The 22,230-nt window shown below is 45.1% G+C and overlaps 1 protein-coding gene across 12 annotated transcripts in view; it reads right to left on the bottom strand.

Moving 5' to 3' along the window:
• The window catches only part of GTF2I (general transcription factor IIi), a 94,935-nt gene that overhangs the window by 10,746 nt on the left and 61,959 nt on the right, over positions 1–22,230 (bottom strand). For all 12 annotated transcript variants that reach the window (XM_079120715.1, XM_079120717.1, XM_079120724.1 and 9 more), the window contains 9 exons: positions 21,009–21,192; positions 19,381–19,439; positions 18,643–18,714; positions 16,647–16,830; positions 15,400–15,458; positions 14,313–14,384; positions 13,270–13,453; positions 12,420–12,478; positions 11,849–11,923 (listed from right to left, as the gene is read on the bottom strand). In XM_079120715.1, the coding sequence (XP_078976841.1) occupies positions 11,849–11,923; positions 12,420–12,478; positions 13,270–13,453; positions 14,313–14,384; positions 15,400–15,458; positions 16,647–16,830; positions 18,643–18,714; positions 19,381–19,439; positions 21,009–21,192 (948 nt within the window). The remainder of the gene's footprint in view (positions 1–11,848; positions 11,924–12,419; positions 12,479–13,269; positions 13,454–14,312; positions 14,385–15,399; positions 15,459–16,646; positions 16,831–18,642; positions 18,715–19,380; positions 19,440–21,008; positions 21,193–22,230) is intronic.

The following is a 22,230-nucleotide window of genomic DNA, read 5'->3' as shown; positions in this document are numbered from 1 at the left end:
AGCCAGGGCCCCGCGCACTAGTGTGGAAGTACGAGAGGTGCAGCCGACAAGGAGGACAGAGACCGAGGTCCTGCAAGGACGCAGAGTCACCCGGCGACACCAGTCCCCCTCTGGCCACACGACCAAGAGGACCGAAAGCAGGAGCGGGGCAGCCTTGGCACCTCAGTTCATGGCAGCATCGTTTTTTAAATTTAGAAACTGTTTCTGGAACTTTCCAGTTAACATTTTTGGACTGTGGTTGACCACGGGTAACTGAAACTGAGGAAGGAAAAACCGCAGACAAGGGGGAACCCTGTGTAAGAGGCGGTGGGACTGCCACCAGTGCCCACGGGCCAGAGCGACCACCTCACTGCACAGGTTATTCCCGAGCTCTATGGAGCCAACACAACCCTCAAGTCCCTTTCCTCATCTATGAAACCAAAGTGCTGGGCACAAGGCCCGTGGGGACTCTTCCAGCCACATATCACATGGTCACAGAGCCAGGGCAGCTGGTTCCAGAGGACAAGGCCAGCAGAGCAGCACGGTGGTGCCACACATGGGGTGGGCCTCGCCACCTGTGAGAAGCCATCCTCCTCAGCAGAACCAGGCGAGGTTGAACCGTGGGACACAGAGGCCTGGCTCCTAGGAACTGCGGGGAAGTAGGTGGCGCTGTGTGGAAGTGGTTCCCTGTCTCCTTCTGGAATTTTCCCTCTAAGGGCATGCTCCCCTAGCTCCCCCCTATCCTGTCCATCACAGGAGAAGCTCCTCCCATTCCTTGCCCCTTTACCTGCATATTATAAATAAAGGAGAGTTGGGCCACTTGGTTATTGTAGAGGCCAGAGCTGGTATGGCCGGACCGTCAGGCCCCCTCTCATAAAGAGCGTTGGCTCTCGTGTGTTTACTGAGTAGGTAAGTTTTCTGGGTAAGAGACAGAAAAACTGCCAACACCCTCCTCGGGCAGCCAGCCCTTTCCTCCTCCATGCGGGACGGGGCAGAGGACCCGACAGCTACCGCCTGCCATTTCTCTTTTGCTAGGGTCACAACCTCTTAATTCCATAGTCTTACTTGTCCTGAAAAATACTCAAGTTATTCTGTCATTTGCTATTCTTTCTTAATTCTCCATTTCTTTTATTTTTTTAAATTTATTTTTATTGTAAACAAATGGGTTACTCGTTCTTTCTGTTTGTACGTGGAGTGACAGCATACCATCTGTGTAGTCATACGTTTACATAGGCTAATGGTGTTTGACTCATTCTGTTTTGACTCATTTTCCTTCCCCCAAACCCTCTTTTCCCTCTATACAGTCCCTCCTTCCTCCATTCTTGCCCCCCTCCCACCCCCACTATGTGTCATCCTCTGCTTATCAGTGAGATCATTGTCTTTTGGATTTTTGAGATTGGCTTATCTCACCTAGCAAGATATTCTCCAATTTCATCCATTTGCCTACAAATGCCATAATTTTATCATTCTTTATGGCTGAGTAATATTCCATTGTATATATATACCACAGTTTCTTTATCCATTCATCAATTGAAGGACATCTAGGTTGGTTCCACAGTCTGGCTATTGTGAATTGAGCAGCTATGAACATTGATGTGGCTGTATCTCTGTAGTACGCTGATTTTAAGTCCTTTGGGTATAGGCCGAGGAGTGGGATAGCTGGGTCAAATGGTGGGTCCATTCCAAGTTTTCTGAGGAATCTCCACACTGCTTTCCAGAGTGGCTGTACTAATTTGCAGTCCCACCAGCAATGTATGAGTGTACCTTTTTCCCCACATCCTCGCCAACACCTGTTGTTGCTTGTATTCCTGATAATCGCCATTCTAATTGGAGTGAGATGGAACCTTAGTGTAGTTTTGATTTGCATTTCTCTTATTACTAAAGACGGTGAACATTTTTTCATGTGTTTGTTGATTGCTTGCAGATCTTCTTCTGTGAAGTGTCTGTTCATATCCTTAGCCCATTTGTTGATTGGGTTATTTGTATTCTTGGTGTAGAGTTTTTTGAGTTCTTTATAGATTCTGGAGATTAATGCTCTATCTGAAGTATGATTGGCAAAGATTTTTCTCCCACTCTGTAGGCTCTCTCTTCGCATTGCTGATAGTTTCCTTTGCTGAGAGAAAGCTATTTAGTTTGATTCTATCCCAGTTATTGATTCTTGCTTTTATTTCTTGTGCTATGGGAGTCCTGTTAAGGACGTCTGATCCTAAGCCAACATGCTGAAGATTTGGACCTACTTTTTCTTCTATAAGATGCAGGGTCTCTGGTCTGATTACAAGGTCCTCGATCCATTGTGAGTTGAGTTTTGTGCAGGGTGAGAGATCGGGGTTTAGTTTCATTCTGTTGCATATGGATTTCCAGTTTTCCAAGCACCATTTGTTGAAGAGGCTATCTTTTCTTCATTGCATATTTTTGGCACCTTTGTCTAGTATGAGAAAATTGTATTTATTTGGGTTAGTGTCTGTGTCCTCTATTCTGTACCATTGATCTACCTGTCTATTTTGGTACCAATACCATGCTGTTTTGGTTACTATTGCTTTGTAGTATAGTTGAAGTTCTGGTATTGCGATACCCCGTTTCATTCTTCCTGCTAAGGATTGCTTTAGCTATTCTGGGTTTCTTATTCTTCCAGATGAATTTCATGATTGCTTGCTCTGTTTCTGTAAGGTACGTCATTGGGATTTTAATTGGAATTGCATTGAATCTGTATAGCACTTTTGGTAGCATGGCCATTTTGACAATATTAATTCTGCCTATCCAAGAACATGGGAGATCTTTATATCTTCTAAGGTCTTCCTCAATTCCTTTCTTCAATGTTTTGTAGTTTTCATTGTAGAGATCTTTTACCTCTTTGGTTAGATGGATTCCCAAGTATTTTATTTTTTTTGAGGCTATTGCAAATGGAGTTGTTTTCCTCATTTCCCTTTCAGATGTTTCGTCGCTTGCATATAAAAATGCTGTAAACTTATGCGTGTTGATTTTATAGCCTGCTATTTTGCTGAATTCATTGATGAGGTCTAGAAGTTTTCTGGAGGAGGTTTTTGAATCCTCTAAATATAGAATCATATCATCAGCAAATAGTGACAGTTTAAGTTCCTCTTTTCCTATTTGTATCCCTTTAATTTCTTTGGTCTGCCTAATTGCTCTGGCTAGAGTTTCGAGGACAATGTTGAAAAGAAGTGGTGAAAGAGGACATCCCTGTCTTGTTCCTGTTTTTAAAGGGAATGGTTTCAGTTTTTCTCCATTAAGAATGATGTTGGCCATGGGCTTAGCATAAATAGCCTTTACAATGTTCAGGTATGTTCCTACTATCCCTATTTTTTCTAGTGTTTTGAGCATGAAGAGGTGTTGTATTTTGTCAAACGCTTTTTTTGCGTCAACTGAAATAACCATATGATTCTTATCCTTAAGTCTATTGACATGATAGATTACATTTATTGATTTATGAATGGATGTTAAGCCATCCTTGCATTCCAGGGATGAACCCCACTTGATCGTGGTGCACAATTTTCTTAATATGTTTTTGGATACGGTTTGCCAATATTTTGTTAAGGATCTTTGCATCTATATTCATCAAGGATATTGGTCTAAAATTTTCTATCCTTGATGTGTCTTTTCCTGGTTTGGGTATGAGGGTGATATTAGCTTCATAGAATGAGTTCGGTAGGGTACCCTCCTTTTCTATTTCCTGGAATACTTTGAGAAGTACTGGAATGAGTTCTTCTTTGAAGGTCTTGTAGAACTTGGCTGAGAATCCATCTGGTCCTGGGCTTTTCTTGGATGGTAGGTTTTTAATGGCTTCTTCTATTTCATTGCTTGATACTGATCTGTTTAAATCGTGTATGTCCTCCTGGTTCAGTTTGGGAGGAGCATATGTCTCTAGAAATTTGTCAGTGTCTTTGTTAGCTTCTATTTTGTTGGAATACAGATTTTCTAAGTAGCTTCTCATTATGTTCTGTATCTCAGTGGCGTCTGTCGTGATATTTCCTTTTTCATCACGAATTTTAGTAATTTGAGTCTTCTCTCTCCTTCTCTTTGTTAGTGTGGTTAAGGGTTTGTCTATTTTGTTTACTTTCTCAAAGAACCAACTTTTTGTTATGTCAATCTTTTGAATAGTTTCTTTTGTTTCAATTTCATTGATTTCAGCTCTGATTTTAATTATTTCCTGTCTTCTACTACTTTTGCTGTTATTCTGTTCTTCTTTTTCTAGGGCTTTGAGCTGTAATGTTAGGTCATTTAGTTGTTGACTTTTCATTCTTTTCTGGAATGCCCTCCAAGGAACGAATTTTCCTCTTAGTACTGCTTTCATAGTGCCCCAGAGATTTTGATATGTTGTATTGTCGTTCTCATTGACCTCTAAGAATTTTTTATCTCCTCCCTGATGTTTTTTGTTATCCATGTTTCAATCAATAGCATATTATTTAGTCTCCAGGTATTGGAGTAATTTGTTTTTTATTTTGTCATTGATTTCTATTCTCAGTCCATTATGATCTGATAGAACACAAGGCAGTAACTCTATTTTTTTTGCATTTCCTAAGGGCTGCTTTGTGGCATAACATATGGTCTATTTTCGAGAAGGTTCCATGTGCTACTGAGAAGAAAGTGTATCCGCTCATTGATGGATGGAATATTTTATATATGTCTATTAAGTCTAGGTTATGGATTGTGTTATTGAGTTCTATCGTTTCTTTGGTTGGATTTTGTTTGGAAGATCTATCTAGTAGTGACAGTGGTGCGTTAAAGTCACCCAGAATTATTGTGCTGTGGTCTATGTGATTTCTGAAATTGAGAAGGATTTGTTTGATGTACAGGGATGCACCATTGTTTGGGGCATAAATATTTACTATAGTTATGTCTTCCTGCTTTATGGTTCCCTTAAGCAGTATGAAATGTCCTTCTTTATCCCTTCTGACTAACTTTGGCTTTAAGTCCACTTTATCTGATATAAGGATGGAAACCCCTGCTCTTTTACTGAGTCCATGTGCGTGGTAGGTTTTTTCCCATCCTTTCACCTTTAGTCTGTGGATGTCTTTTTCTATGAGATGAGTCTCTTGCAGGTAGCATATTGTTGGGTCTTTTTTTTAAATCCATTCTGCCAGCCTGTGTCTTTTGATTGAGGAGTTTAGGCCATTAACGTTCAGGGTTATTATTGAGATATGATTTGTATTCCAAGTCATTTGGCTTATTTTTGGTTTTTAAGTTGGCTTGGTTTCTCCTTTGACTGGTTTTTCTCTAAGGTAATTCCTCCCTTTGCTGACCTCCATTGTTGTTTTTCATTTCCTCCTCATGGAATATTTTGTTGAGAACATTCTGTAGTGCAGGCTTTCTATTTGTAAATTCTTTTAAACTTTTGTTTATCATGGAAGGATTTTAATTCATCTTCAAATCTGAAGGTTAGTTTTGCTGGGCATAGGATTCTTGGTTGGCAACCATGTTCTTTCAGAGCTTGAAATATGTTGTTCCAGGCCTTTCTAACTTTTAGAGTCTGGGCTGATAAGTTGGCTGCTATCCGTATTAGTCTCCCCCATATGTAATCTGATGCTTTTCCCTTGCGGCCTTCAAAATCCTATCTTTATATTCGAATGTTAGGCATTTTCATTATAATGTGCCTTGGTGTGGATCTGTTGTGATTCTGTGCATTTGGTGTTCTGTAAGCCTCTTGTATTTGATTTTCCATTTCATTCTTCAGGCTTGGGAAATTTTCTGATATTATTTCATTGAATAGGTTGTTCATTCCTTTGGTTTGTATCTCTGTGCCTTCCTCAATCCCAATAATTCTTAAATTTGGTCTTTTCATGATGTCCCATAGTTCTTGGAGAGTCTGTTCATGATTTCTTACCATCTTCTCTGTTTGGGTGACTTTATTTTCAAGATTAAATATTTTGTCTTCATTGTCTGAGGTTCTGTCTTCCAAGTGGTCTAGTCTTCTGGTGATGCTTTCCATTGCGTTTTTTATTTGGTTTATTGTCTCCTTCATTTCAAGGATTTCCGTTTTTTTTTTTTTGTTTGTTTGTTTTTTGAGAATCTCTATCTCTTTTTTGAAATGATCTTTTGCTTCCTGCAGGTGCTCTTTCAGCTTATTGGTATTATCATTCATTGCCTGCATTTACTCTCTTACCTCATCCTTTGCTTTGCGAATCATCTTAATCATGAATAATCTGAAGTCCTTTTCTGACATTTCTTCTAACATACTGTCCTTGGATTCTATTACTATAGAATCTAGATTTGTTTGGATCATTTTCTTCCCTTGTTTTTTCATGTTGTTCATGTATCTTCCCCTCTAGCGCTGCAGATCTGAGGTATTGCAGATTTCCCCCCATAGGCTTATAGTGGCCCTATAGGTTTCCAAAACCCTTTCTTTAAGGGGAGATCAATATTCAGACAATTCAGCCCAATTCAGACACTATGCAATCCTAGACCAAATAGTCCCTATGAGGACAATAACAAAATTGTCATAATAAACAGAATGAGTTTAAATACTATCTTCGGTGAAACAAACAGATTTGCAATAAGGTCTGGAGTTTCTAATGGAGGACAAAGAGGATGCAGAGGGATGTAGAATGTGGCTGTTAATGGGATAAGAAAAGAATATACAGAAGTTCTAGATAATGGAAAGGGTGAGAGTGTAATCAAAAGAAATTGGATGTTAGCATGCAAAAAAGGGAGAAAGAGACTCTGAGGAAACAGGTAAGCAAAAGGAAAAGAGAGCAAGAAAAGTACAGAAATAAAAACTTAAATGTTTTCAATAAGGAGAAAAAAGAAAATCTACAGTCATCTAGTAATGAAACCTCCCAGTCTTCAGTGACCTGATGCATGAGAGGTACCTGACAATGAGTTTCAAGCCTCCAGCAGGCGTCTTAGGATGGGATTTGCTCCACCTAAAGATGGGAGCTACGGCTTCCAGGAGTATCCAAGACGGCCGCTCTGACTTCGAAATGTGTTGGCAAATGGGGAGCTGCAGCTCAGGGGGGGTGGATGTGGTCAGCTGCAGGTCCTGTAGGTGGGATGCGGTTGGTCAGGCAAGAGTCCTGGAGGTCGGGTGTGTTTCGTGTGGTTGCGGGATCCTGGAGGCCGGGTGCAATCAGTCCGTCTGGGGTCCCGGTGATAGGGCACAGTCAGTTGGTCTGGGGGTCCTGGCAGCAAGGAGCAGTCAGTTGATGTGAGGGCCCCACAGGCAGGGAGTGATGGTTGGGCTGAGGGATGCTAGAGACGGGGCTCAGTCAGTCCGGCCAGGGGTCCTACAGGGCCTGGTTGTTATCTCAAAATGGCGGCAGCCACGTGTAATCAAACCTGCAGGTACTGTAACAGAGAACTTCCAGGCAACAGCAGGCAGCTGGTGCTCCACTGGCAGTTGGTGATCAGTTTCCTAATGTTTCCTTTACACTTGAAGGATCCGCAAGGCACATGCTCCCCTCCTGCCCAAGGTCAACAGCAACAGCTCCGACACTGGCTCTTCCAGACATGGGGAGACACGGAGGTGTGGAAGGCGAGGGGCCCTCTGCTCACCGCCACAGGCTGGGCTGGGCGTGGACTCCACCCTGGCCTACCTCCATTTCTTTTTAAAAAAAAATTTGTAGTTAGAGATGGATGCAATAACTTTATTTTTATTAATTTATTTTTTATGTGAACCCAGTGCCTCAAGTGCGAGGTGAGCGCTCTACAGAGCCACAACCCCAGCCATCAATTTCTTATTTTATGGGACTTCTTTGTCTTTTTTTTCTGCAACATAGTATTTGTGTATCTTTGTGGCGTACTTCGTGGTCATGTGACACTCGTAAACAACGTGTAAGAGCACATGGGGGTCACCAGTGCCTTCTGCTCTTCAACAGTGATCCTTTGATTGGGAATTGTGTACACTTCTTGTTTCTCGTCTTTAAAGTTGGTCTTGAGCTAAACCGTAGATTCCTTCCATCGGAGTTACCCCACCGGGCCAGGAGGTGCTCAGAGGCAGGGCTGCGCCCGGACTGCACAAAGCCACGGTCACACTGTGGTGCTGCAGAGTAGCTGAAGCGGGAGGACCACAAACTCAAAGCCAGCCTGGGCAACAGAGCAAGACCTAGTCTCTGAACACAGCAGGAGCTCAGAGCTGCAGCAGTCCGGGTGCCAGCACTGGCACTGCGCGCACGCCCACCAGAGCTTCTGGAGAGGCTTCCTGGGTGTTCTGACGGAGGGCATGGGCAGGGTCGATTCTGCCTCTCTGCCTCCCACAGAGGTCCTGCACACAGCGGGGAAAGGCCAAGCAAATCCCAGAGAGGACATCTTATCATCTTCCGCTGCTGAACCAACGTCAGGCAAGCCTGCTTCAGAAAAGCCTAGGGTGAGGAGAGCAAGCAGGGTCCGACTGGGGAAGCCAATGCTGATCGCAGAGGACACAAACCCGACCACCCGGGCGCCCGACTGGCACAGTCAGGACCCGGGCTCAACGTGCAAGCTCTGGGTTTCCTTCCCTATCTCGCTGGCCCAGAGTTCACACCAAGTGCCCTTTGTTTCAACAGGATCAACAAACAACAGTCAAAAAGCCACAAACAAAGCGACATCCAGAAGCCCGTCACCACCATGCACGGATCTGCCTTTGAGCAGTACGCTGCTCTTGCACCCAGCTGGCAGTGCCCGCAGACTGGGCAGTCAGCAGGCTGTTTCACCTCTTCCCTGACACACACAACAGCGCCATCACACTGGACGCAGGGCCGCAGCCCCAGGCTGTGAGCTGGAGAGCCCTAGAGGGCAGCCGTCCTCCTCCTCCAGAGCCTTGCTCAGTGTCCGCAGGGTTTCAAAACCAGACTCTGCAACTCCCCTGGGGCTCGTGGCCTCCACCCTCCTCTCCTGAGAACACATGGCTCTTCAGAGCCCGCGCCTGCGGCTCCGGGGCACACATCGCCTCGTCCGACGTGTCCCTCAACGCCAGGCGCAGCCGTGCCCCCACACTCACAGGCCCTCCTCCACTTGTTCTCTTTCCCCACTGTGCCCACTAATCTCGGCATCCTAGTGACATTGGGGCCACTGCTCCTTCAGTGGCCTTCGTCACCAGCACATCGCCTAGACATGACGTGGATCCGTGGCCTTCGGGGTCCCACTGGCCGACGGCTAAGGGCACGGTCCTCTGCAGATGTGGACCAACAGTTGGCACTTCCCTCCAGGGAGGGCCACCATGTGCCCTGCCCAGTGACAGTACCTCCTGCCCCCAAGGCACAGCCATGGCTCACAGAGCTCAAGCCGCTGTGACCAGGCCCAGGTCTGTCTGGTGGCGCACGTTGCCACTCGTCAAAGCAACACCACAGGTGCACCTCCGTCAGTCGGGCACTCCTGCAGGAAGAGAAGTCTGTGTGCAAGAGGGATCTTCCTAGATGGCTCCGGAGGGATAAAGTGGACTGGAATCTATTTGTGATTCTTAGCATTTGTGAAGAGGCATTTTTAATCTGGTAACAGTGAACATTAACTAATCATGCAGGGTGCCTGATGCGCTTTGTGGTTCTGAGCGTGCCCGACACCGACACAGGGATCAGCGCTGCCCTCGACAGCAGCGCTTTGCTAATGAGACACGGGAAACTCGGGCTTGGCGTGGTGGCGCACACCTGTAATCTCAGCGGCTTAAGGAGGCTGAGGCAGGAGGATCGCGAGTTCAAAGCCAGCCTCAGCAACTTAGCCAGGCCCTAAACAACTCAGTGAGACTGTCTCTAAATAAAATATTATAAAGGGCTAGGGATGAGGCTCAGTAGTTAAGTGACCCGGGGGTCAATCCCCAGTACCAAAAACCCAAAAGCTGGAAACCCAGGATAAAGAGAAGCATCCCAACGCGGTCACTTCCTTCAGAGGCGCAGGAAACTGCAGCGGGGCTGAGGAACACCTACGGTACTGTGTCACATATTTTAATACTGTGGAAATGAAAAGACAAGAGTCCCATATGTCAGTGATCAACCTACTGAGAGAAGTCAGGAGAACTACCCCATTCACATAATAGCCTCAAAAATAAAATACTGGAGAATCGATCTAAAAAGAAGTAAAAGGCCTCTAAAGTGAGAACTACAGAACACTAAAGAAAAAAACTGAAGACCTTAGAAGATGGAAAGACCTCCCACATGTCTGGACAGGCAGAATTACTACTGTCAAAATGGCCACACTACCAAAAGCACTATACAACCTTGATGCAATGCCTATTAAAATCTCAGTGACACTCTTCATAGAACTAGAAAAGCAATCATGAAATTCATTTGGAAAAATAAAAAACCCAGAAGAGCCAAGGCAATCCTTAGAAGAGAGGAGGAGGTTATCACAATACCAGACCTTAAACTATACCACAGAGGCAGAGTAACAAAAACGGCATGATATGGGCACCAAAACAGACACATAGACTAATCATATGAAAAAGGACCCAGAGACAAACCCACATAAATACGGTGATTTCATACTAGACAAAACACTCACTGGAGAAAAGACAGCCTCTTCAATAAATGGTGCTGGGAAAACTGGAAATCCACAGGTAACAAAATGAAATTAAACCCCTACCTCTCACCCTGCATGAAACTCAACTCAAAGTGAACCAAGGACTTGGGCACTAGAACAGAGACCCCGCACCTAATAGAAGAAAAAGTAGCCCCAAATCTTCACCATATTGGCTTAGGATCTGACTTTCTTAACAAGACTCTCAAAACGCAAGAAGTAAAGTCAAGAATCAATAAATGGGATGGATTCAAACTAAAAAGCTTCTTCTCAGCAAAGAAAACAATAACACGAAGAGAGAGCCTGCAGAGTGGGAGAAGATCTATCCCACATGTACTTCAGATACAGTACTAATCTCCAGGATATATAAAGAACTCAAAAAACTTAACACCAACAAACAAATAACCCAATCAATAAATGGGCTAAGGAACTTAACAGACGCTTCATAGAAGATATACAATCGATCAACGAATATATGAAAAAATGTTCAACAATTAGAGAAATGCAAATCAAAATACTCAAAGATTTATCTCACTCCAATCAGAATACAATTATCAAGCATACAAGCAACAACAAATGTTGGTGAGGATGTGAGGGAAAATGTACACTCGTACATTGTTGGTGGAAATGCAAATTGGTGCAGCCATCATGGAAAGCGGTATGCAGATTTATGAGAAGACTTGGAACGTAACCAGCTATCCGCTCCTCAGTTCACGACCATCGAATACGATAGAATATTACTCAACCTTAAAGAAGAATGAAATGATGGTAAGGATGAAGCCGAAGAATATCATGCTAAGCGAAATAAGTCAATCCCCAAAACCCAAAAGCCAAATGTTTTCTCCGATGTTAATTCACAATGGTGGGGGTGGGCTACAGAAGAATAGTGTTACTTTAGGTAGAGGGGACTGAGGGGGGGAGGGGACAGGAAGGACAGTAGAGCGAATCAGACATTATCACCCTGTGTACATACATAACTATGAGACGGGTGGGATTCTACACGATGTATAACCAGAAGAATGAGAAAGTATACTCTATTATATATGATGTATAGAAGTGCATTCTACCATCATATATAACTACTAAAAACAGACTAAAAAAAGAGAGTATCCTGGAAACCCAGTGGGAGCAGAGAGAAGAAAGTAAATTTGAAGATATATTAGGAACTACTTTAATCCAAAGCACTACTATTCAAACCATCCCTAAATTTCCCTGGGGAAAGAAAAAGAAAAAAGATGAGGAAAGAAACTCCACATGCTACTTTCTGCATTTTTTATTTAATTAGAAGCATTCAGAAATTGACCTTTATCAAAGGCAGCTACCAACACATAAAACCAGCTCTATAAAAATCCACTTGTATAAAACTACCCCGAGTACTAGGACTCGTAACTATTAACTGAAGAATCGACAGCATGCCAAGGAAAGGCCTTACCTTCCACGGTGACCTCGATCTCAGGCACCTTTGAGTTACTCCCGGGGCTTCGTGGTCTTTTGGGGGACTGCAACGCTGTGAACACCACATGATTACTTTTGCATATTGTTTTAAAAAGATTACACGTACAGAGGGAAAAGAGGGGTGGGAGGGGTGGGGGGAAGGAAAAAAAACAACAGAATGAATCAAACATTACCCTATGTAAATGTATGATTACACAAATGGTACGCCTTGACTCCATGTACAAACAGAAACAACATGTATCCCATTTGTTTACAATAAAAAAAAGGTCAAAAAAATAAAAACTATTCCAAAAAAAAAAAGATTACAGAAGGGGATGGTTTATAACAGCATCAAAGCGATAAAGGCGGAGTGAGGGAGGATCGCAAACACGTTCTCAATGAAATGTTACGAAAAAAGGGAGAGAGAAAGACCCTCTGCCCGTTAAATAAAATACCTTAAACAACAAATAAACAAAAAGCCCCCAAGATGATGGTCCGGGACTAAGCACCACCTGAGACCCGATGCAGGGCCAGAGCCCGAGGGTTGGAAGGGCACACGCCCCTCTTACCTTTAGTGTTTATTTTACTGGCCATCCCAGGAGGCAAGTAGGAAACGACTAGTTCAGGTCTAGAAAGAAAAGCCACAGTGTTACCACAGAGAGGACGACAGTGGTCCGGGCAGTATGAAGAACCATGGCCAGTGCTTTCGAAAAAGAAAGCTTAAAATAGTTTAGTTTCTTCATCCGCTGAAACTCTTCAAGAACGGAAAGAAGAAACTCAGTCCATGCTACTCAGCTATTCATAAGACACAGCATATGAAAAACAACAGCATAAAAACTGGCGTCCACTCCAGGCACGGTGGGGCACACCTATAACTCCCCAGCAACGTGGGAGCCTGAGGCAGGAGGATTGCTAACTGGAAGCCAGTCTCATCAACTTGGTGAGATCCTGTCTCAAAAGCAAATTAAAAGAACTGAGGGTGTAGCTCAGTGGTAGAGCACTTGCCTACTGTGCTCAAGGCGCTGGGTTCAACCCATTTATTTAAATAAATAAACACCACAATGGACCAGCATTTAAGGGCTGAGCACACTGCTCAGAAGTAGAGTGCCAGCGTGTACTGAGGCCCTGGGTTCAATCCCCGGGGCTACAAAATCCAAAAATCCGCATTTTAAAGTGCACTCAAGGGCCTGGGAATACAAAGTGGCAGGCAGTCATTACTGCTCTGCCTGTGCTGAGGAAGGAGAGCCAGAGAGAGGACAGGCTTTGCGGAGCAATTGCACCAGGCCAGGACTGCAGCCCAGAGCCAGGCTTTCCTAGCCAGGACATCGTCCACGTCACCCCTGTCATTCCAGAAAACAAAGTTGAGTAGAAACAGAACTTTACTAACTCCAGAGACAACCAAGGTGGCAAACAACTTACTTTTTAACAACAAACTTAATTTTATTGCTCCCACGGACAATCCTTTCAAGTCGTGGAATTCCAAACCAGGTGGGGCTCCGGAAGGGAATTCCTTCTGGCAAACCTTCCACATACAGGAACTCCGGGTTTGATTCGAACACAGGGTATGGTACTTTCACTGCCTCAGTGAGTCCAAGAGCTTGAGCTGAGAAGAGCAGGAGAACGTGATGTGTGGCAGATAAAAACCTCGCGTTTTTAAGTTTACGTCTGTATTCTTACATATGTCACGTGCAAGTGACCTACAATCTACCCGCATCCACTTAGGATTGAGATGATGTGCTTAGCACGCTGTGAAAATCTGAAGAAAAGGCCTAAACATTAGGTACCTTGAAGAGGAACACTTCAACACTCTAAATGAAAAGGCCAGTTACGCATCGGTCAGAATGACGTCTGTGCTCGGGCAATAGTGGCACCTCCCGCCTTGGGACTGTCCTCCAGGCGCAAGCTGCCACACAAGGATGGGAGCTGCCCAGGCCGCACCTCAGCAGCACTCATGGCTGAGTGGCCAGAGGCAGAGCATGCAAGCTCCTCCTCAGGGACACAGATGCCAGCACAGGTGCTGAGTGATGGACAGGCACGCCCGGGACACTAGCGCTCCCCACTCCTTACTTCCTTCTCCATGACAGACAGACCCAATCAACTGAACACCTTTCTTGCTGAGCCTCCTCAGAATCCTTCTCAAGACAGCGCGCCAGGAAACCGCTGTCAACCAATCTAAGTTGAAACAAACGATGAGACCTATGTGCCACACTGGTGTTAGCCAGATTAGAAGTAGAGACGGTGGGTCTGAGCTTACCCACTCCTCCCTTCCTCTCCCACTCTGAAATGCCAGACACTGAAGCCAAGAGAAATAATGTTTGCTTGGTTTATGTAGCAAGTTAGCAGGAGAAATAAACAGCCAATTTCTGGGACCTTCTTTCTATAGGTCCTGAACGTCTGTAATTCATTCAGAATGTGGCCTTCGTTTGTCTTTAAGCTAAGACATATCAAAGTGTTGTACTTACCAAATTTCAAATTAAAAATTTCTTCTACTTGCTTCCGTAGCTTGGTAATTCTAACATTCCAATCTTCTTTGACTGGAAAACAAAATTAGATCTAATTAATTAGATGAGATTTAGACACCAGAATGGAGATACCCTTGTGTCCACTGATTCACTTAATTCAATTTTGGTTTAAAAACAAAAACTCTGGGTACTAAGAAAAAGAGTGATTTCCTGTATTTGTCAAATATAAGAATTGCAGGAAGGGAGAATTAAAATTTAAATTTACGTTGTAAATGAAGAAAAACCTGTTCTTATGAGTGCTCAAAACTAGTGGTCTTCTTAAATCCCTCCTTGGCGGTCCACGAGGACACGGACAACGTTTCCCCGACCTACACACTGGGCCACCTTGGCATTCACAAGGATGACTACACCAATTCAGGGGCACCCAAGGCACACTTGAGATTTAAGTTCCCTTCCAACATTCCTTTCCTGTCAACATCGAACTCCATCTATGACTGGGCATAGCCTTTTACAGGACCTTGACAACTGATGCCCCCAAACAATAAAAGATCTACAGACTAGGGTCCCCTCTGCTGACATCGGCAATAGCAAGCAAACAGGTAGGAAGGGCAGACGCACTTCAGAGAAGCAGCAGAGAGTCCCACCCACCCGAGGTGGGCTGCACCTGGAGTGCCTGTCACTAACCACGGGGCCCAAGCAGACAGAACAGATGCTGCCTGTGCCCAATCCAACACCAAGTTACCCGTGGAACAGGCGCAGTTGGCCCGCTAGGACCAGACAGGCTCCAAGCGTCTGGCTCCAGACTGTCACGTGAAGAGTGCACACCATGTGTTCAGTGCAATGACTGCAGACTGAACACACCAATCTGACCACGGGACAGTGTAACACACATGCGTGGATGTGCTGTGGCATGTGTGTTTCCGCCAGCCGGATAGGTCTACGTGCAAAGCTCCAGCCGCCCACCAACTGCAGATGCCTGTCCTCGGCTTCCACAAGAGGTTTTGGCAGAGAGGCAGAAGGGGGACACCACGGCTCTAGGGGACTGGCTCTAAGGAGGGGAGAGGGAGAGAATCCGCGTCCCTCTTACCTGGCGTGTTTGTTCTGGGCTGAGTGACTTCAGCTGTACTGTGAGTCAGAAGTTCTGGTCTGTCAAAGTACAATTCATATTCATGACAGAGCTTTTAGGAACAATCTAAATACCTTTCTCATACAGCTGTACATTGTTAACTATTTAAAAATGTGGCCCCTTTGGTCTTTCTTTGCAGTGAAATAAAACCATTTGGGTGACTAGTTCTTTTATTTTTTTGGTACTGGGGATTAAACCCAGGGGTACTTAACCACCAAGCCATATCCCCGGTTCTTTTGTTCTTTTTTGTATTTTACTTGGAGACAAAGTCTCACTGGGTTGCTTAGTGCCTTGCTCAGTTGCTGAGGCTGACTTTGAACTCAAAATCCTCCTGGATGGGATTCAGGTGTGCGCCACTGTGCCTGGCTACTAGTTCACTTTGAAAATAGCAAGTTTCACACATTCCTGTGGGATTACACGGGTGTCTTCAAAGTCACTTTATGCTTAAATGTGCAAAATAATTGCTTTCCCCAAAAACCAAGCGAGCCTGCTATCTAACCCTTCCGGGGTGTGCACCACAGAGCAGCTAGGAGCAACTGGCTCAGTCACCTTAAACACTTTCTTCCTCGTAACGCTCAGTCCCAATAAATATGCACAAATACACAACTAGCAACCAGCAAGCCAGAGTCTACCTTTCCACATCCCTCCTGTGCATAAAGATAAGCCAAACCACCCCTTGGCTCTCCTTAGAATCAAATCAGAATACTCTTTCAAAGATGCAGACCCAAACGATGGCAAGAGGAATCTGTTTGGGACCTTTCGGTGACTGCCACTGTGTCTGTCAGCCTCCCTCTGCTTCTCTGCCTGAGTCTGAAACCCACAGCATGCCCTAGAAGGCAGGCTTCACTCCTAGCAGGCAGGACAGCCCCATCGTGGGACAGCAAGCACAGCGACTCCTCCCCTCTCCTGACGCTGTTGTCGGAAACCCCTTCTGTTCCATATGCACCTGAGGTGCTGCTGCCATCGCCGTCGCCCCTGACGTCGTTCACGAACACCGAGCAGTTCTGATGTCTGAATACGCCAGTCAAGGGCAGAAGTTAGCCCCAGTTCTGTACATCTGATGCTTGACTAACATCGGGTGAATACTGAAGCTAAATTGGATTCCCCGATTTAAAATATGGAGAGAAAGTTCAATTGAAAGGCCCATCCTCATCAAATGCATCTTAGGAGACACTTTAAAAGTCTTTTTCTGCAGATGATCATCTTACCTTTTAATGACAAATTTAATCCGACTGCCGACTTGAATGATTTTCTCCAGCCTCGGGATTCCATACCAGGAGGGACTTCTAAAAGGAATGTTCTCTGGTAGCCCTTCCACGTAGAGATCATTAGGATGCGCCTCAAACTTTTGGTACGGGACAGCCTTGGCTTCGGTGCTCCCCAAGGCCTCAGCTGCAGGAAATCAAAGCGATGCAGGAGACTAAGTCCACGTCCAATTCCGATTCACTACAGTCCACAAGTTCACGTCTTTTTAAATTCGTCTCACTAGGAATTGACACGAGGGCCTCACGTAACCTGAGCAAGTGCCCTACCGCTGGCTACGCCCGGCTCATCGTAACATCACTGTGATCATTTCTCAGCCTCCCCAGCAGCACAGCTGGGATTCGGTGTGCCCCACCTCGACCAGCAGTAAGGACAAGAGAGAGGGAGCTGAGTGGAAAGCGTGAGAGAGGGAAGGTGGAAGAAGAGGAGGAAGGAAGAAAGGGAGTGATGTTCTGCTAAGAACTGACGGGATGGAAACTGAACTGAACTGAGGGCGACTCAGATCGAGGCACCGCAGAAGTCCAAGCACGACCCTCGTTTAGCACCAAATACAAAACTACTTAAACTTTTTTTCAGCTACATGAAAAAACTCAATTAAAGGCTGCATCTGAGCCGATACCAGGAAACTGTTTTGATCCGGGGCGGGGGCAGGACTGGGTACCGGGCTGGGGACGGCACCGGGCTCGTCACAGTGAGCGACCTCCCCAGAGCTTCCCCTGCTGTTGCGGGGGGTGGCCTGCAACTGGCAGTTCTAATGCCTGAAGTGACTCTTGGTTGTGTCAGATGGGACAGTGACACCGCAGTCACATGAGGAAAGGTTCGTGCTGTGAAGGATTCACGCAGAACAGACAAAGGACGTGATGCTGCTGATCGCTTTATGATATTCTTGCAAAGAAGGAAGAGGAGGATGAGACAGAAGAAGGAAATGTGAGAGACTCTCAATGATCAGTGGTATTGGCCAATGGGAATCTGGGGGTCACTCTACAATTTTTCTCTACTTTTTTAAAAAAAATTATATATTATACACACACACACTTTTTTTTATAAATGTTGATGGACCTTTATTTTATTGTTTATATGTGGTGCTGAGAATCAAACCCAGGGCCTCACATACACTAGGCAAGCGCTCCACCACCGGGCCACAACCAGCCTTTACATATATTTTTGGATGTTTACAGATCTTTACTTTATCTATTTATGTACGTGTGATGCTGAGGGTCCAACCCAGTGCGCTACCACAGAGCCCCAGCCCCAGCCCTTTCTCTACATTTGAATAGCTTAAAAATTATAATTAAAAACCATAAAACTGGGCTGGGGAGACGGCTCAGCTGGTAGAGTGCTTGCCTTGCAAGCACAAGGCCCTGAGTTCGATCCCCAGTACTGCAAAAAAAACCAAAAAAACAAAAAAACATAAAACTGAATTTACTAATCCCTGCTCTGAAACCACATCTAAACAGAGCTCTAAAGATGCAAATAATTTACACAATACCAGTATACATGGTTCGCCCTGAACCTTCTGTATGCGATATTAAATATTCTGCACCTGATGGTTCACCAGTGTCTCACTGATGAACTAATTTGCATTTCTTTGTTCTTGGACTGACTTTCCTCTCACATTTAAAGGTCGTCTGTCTCAATTTCTTCCTTCAAATTATCGGCACCGATAGAGCAGTCGCTCGTGGCCGGGGTGCGCCTCCTGCGAGCCTTGTGGGCTCGAGACCTGGGTTTGTTCCTCCACACAACAAGCCAAACGACATCGTCAGGAAAAGGTACTTATGATCACTCTACTACCTCCCCTTAGAGCCTTAAGAAAATCCTCCTCAAATGATATTCTTTTAAAAATCCTTATTTAAAAAACAGTACTCATCTTACTTTCCTAAAACAAAAAAAAATATACAAAACATGGTGTGATGCGCGTGAGTCGGGGCGACGCAGACTCACCGAACTTCTTGCAGAAGAGCTGGTCCACCATCTTCCTCAGCTTGGTGATCCTGGCGTACCACTCCTCCTTCACTGTAAGAACAAGGACACCGGCTCTGACTTGAAGCCCACCTGAGGGCTCGCTTCTCCTGCCTGTGACCAAGGCACGCCTAAGATGCCGGATGCTTTGGGAGAGAATGAGCCAAACCAAGTCGAGGGAAGCGGGACGATGCGGTTTACTCACTGACAGCAAGCAGGTCACCGAGCAACCAGCATTCAGGGACGGGGAGCCCTTCCACGACCCCAGCCCCAGGCAGGGGACTCCGCCTGCCCTCCCTGCCCCCTCAACTCCAGAGCAAAGGCACCAGGAATGCAGAGACTGACATCGTGCCCCCTCGGAGCAGGCCTGCGCTGGGCGCCAGGTTCTCGCAGCCGCCTCCCCAGAAGGTGGACCTCCGCGGGCCCACCGACCAGCAGAGACTTACTCAACCGAAAAAACGGTGACGGAGGAAAATCCTACCTCTCAAAAGCAGAACATACATGGCTCTTTCAATTCCATCTGCCCGGTAACGGGGTATTTGCACTTATTTATAAGGGGTTACCATTAAGAAAATGAGCTCATGACTCTGGAGGACTCTGGCAATGTGTCTGCCAGTGATGGCAGCCACCGGAGGCCCAGGCACCACACTGCACTACGGGAAGTCCCAAGGAGAGAGCTACGCACACGGTGTCCCGCTGTTGCCCAGACCGGAGACCCACCTCCTGACGCAGGCTTGTCAAGCTGTAAGTCTTCCCGGGTGGAGTTGAGGAGTTCATGTCTGAAAGGCAGAGTGAGCAGTGAGTAGCAAGTAGCACCAGGCAGTGTGCGGTGACATGGGGACCCCTAGTACACACTGAGACCACAGAGAAGGCATCTGGACCTGGGAGCATAGCTGAGCTACGTTTCTGAGCCGTGTACACAGTGAGCCAAATAGTAACTGCAATGGTCTCCTAAGGTGCTCCATGGAGCTTGTGTCCTTAGTAAAGAAACAGGCAACTTCGCAACCCAAAGGTATTTTAAGAAAGTTACAAAAAATTTGGGTGAGATCCTGTATTTTATTTTGGGTAATGGGGATTAACTCGGGGTACTCAATCACTGAGCCACATCCCCAGCCCTCTTCTGTATTTTATTTAGAGACGGGGTCTCACTGAGTTGCTTGGGGCCGCGCTTTTATGAGGCTGGCTTTGAACCATCTATCCTCCTGCCTCAGCCTCCTGAGCTGCTGGGATTAGAGGTGTGTGCCTCCACACCCAGCAATGTCCCTTAATTTTATATTACTTTCTTTTCTTTTTTTTTGGGGGGGGTGCTGGGGATCAAACCCAGGGCCTTGTGCTTATAAGGCAAGCACTCTACCGACTGAGCTATCTCCCCAGCCCCTTATATTACTTTCAAGACTACCTATCTCCAAAGATCTATCAACTGGCAAATAAAATTCTAAATACATTTCAATACTCATATTCGTAGGACCAGACATGTTGTTTTTTATAATAACCAAATGATATTCAAAACACAATTTCTACATCACAGAATCTCTGCAATCTGACTTACATATCCCTATCACTCTTATTTTGTGGAAAAGACCTACCTTACGGGGTCAGGGTGGATATCACTAACTAGCCTAACTGCACCCATGGGAATGATCCTGGAGATGTCAGAACCTAATATAGAATGACGTCAGCAGAATTCATAGTATTCAAATCATATTAATAAACTGTGAAACAAAACATTTACTAAATTCTGAGATTTAAAAAACCTGTATTTTTAAAGCCAGTGCCAAGAAATTTGTAGGTATTCTTCTTGGTACTGAGGAGTGAAGCCAGGTGCTTCACCATGAGCTACACCCACAGCCCCCCCCACCCCCTTTTTTTGACTATTTGAGACAGGGTCTCACTGAGTTGCTTAGGGCCTCACTAAACTGCACAGGCTGGCCTCAAACTTGCAATCCTCCTGCCTCAGCCTCCTAAGCAGCTGAGATTACAGGTGTGCACCACCACACCAGGCCCTGGCTTTCCTTTGCATTCTTACTTCTACTGTTTTATTTTTAATTGTACACTCACATATTCACATGTTTTGAAATTTTCAGACCTAAAACGAAGACATACTTTAGCATGCCTAGCAGGAAACTGGAAGGAAAAGGACAGTTGCAGGCCCATCAGGTGGAGGGAGGTGTCTGCCGCAGCACACTGAGACCAAGTTCCACTCCACCAACTTAAAAGTGGAAGGTACAGTGACTTGTAATAACCCCAACTTTTATACAGCCCCACAGGCTGATGAGTGAGTGTCAACCACAAAAAGGAGATCCTAATGAGGACGGAGGCAAGAGCCTGGTAGAGTCCACGGGTCTTACTTCTTGATCACAAAACGAATCCTTTCCTTTGCAAGCAATATCCTCTCCAGGCGAGGAATTCCGTAGGTAGACGGCCTTCTAAAAGGAATTCCTTCAGGAAGTCCTTCTACATAAAGATCTTCAACATGAGACTGGAAAAGAGGGTATGGGATCGTCACCGGACCTTTGGCTTTTATTGCTTGAGCTTTAACGATAAAAAGAGAAAAGGGACCGTCGTCATTAGAAGACAGGGATCCAAGCACTCTGTAGAAGACAGTAATCAAATACACACTGCAACTGGTGCCTGTAATTTCATCTTTATTCCTGTTATTAAAACTGAATCAGAAAAAAAGTCCATGAGAACCAAAAGAACACGTAGGAACCCATACCCTGCTCACCCAACCTACAGGGACGGGTCCCTTAACCTAAGGCAACGCAGATGGAAGCCAGATTTCCTGTTGAAAACCGAACCCCATGCGAAGGAAAACGCTACCAGCTAACATGCATGCTACACAAAACGCGAGAGCAGCAGAGCCTTAGAAACACACGAGCACAACCGCTGTGGATCTGCAGAGGGTCTCTTCTATACAACAGGAGGGGGAATCTTTTCTGAAATAAAAACTCTCTGCTAACACTTATTTACTTAAGAGTAAAATAATACAATAGTTGTGAAATGTCCAAAGCCTGGGAAATAGGAATAATCAAATATACTAATTGCCCTTCCCAGTAAGCATTTCATTTTTCACTGGTTTTCTGTACAGAAACATATTTGTTAAACATTAATATTAGTTTCAAGTGTGCCATATCACATATCAATGCCCTTCCTTTGCTAATATGCTAAACCTGAAAATCATATTTACAGATCACAATGAAAATATCTGCCCTAAAGAAATTGTCATTAAGGTGGTTTTGAAATTATAAGAGGTAAAGAGTATGACTATAATTTCAGAAGACCTGGTAAACATTTATTTTCTTAACTCTATGCAAAATAATCAAATAAATCACATTCACAATGAAAGCTCACAGCATAACCTCTGCTACACTTTATGGGAAGCAGAGATCAACAAAGCTTTGTCAACGCCAAGCGTTCATTCAGAACGGGGCTAGAATTAAGACCGTGACAGTGTGCACAGTCAGCGCTGGCCGGACTTCCGAGCCAGTTGCTGTGGGACCCGCTTCACCACCTCACCAGACCTTCAGGGCAGGTGATCCTTCTCCTTTCACAAAAACTCAGAGGGCAGAG

Source organism: Sciurus vulgaris (assembly GCF_902686455.1).
Source record: "Sciurus vulgaris genome assembly, chromosome: 18".
In the NCBI taxonomy this organism is placed as follows: domain Eukaryota; kingdom Metazoa; phylum Chordata; class Mammalia; order Rodentia; family Sciuridae; genus Sciurus; species Sciurus vulgaris.
Note: the sequence above shows the minus strand (reverse complement) of the source record. Positions and strands in the feature narration are given on the sequence as shown.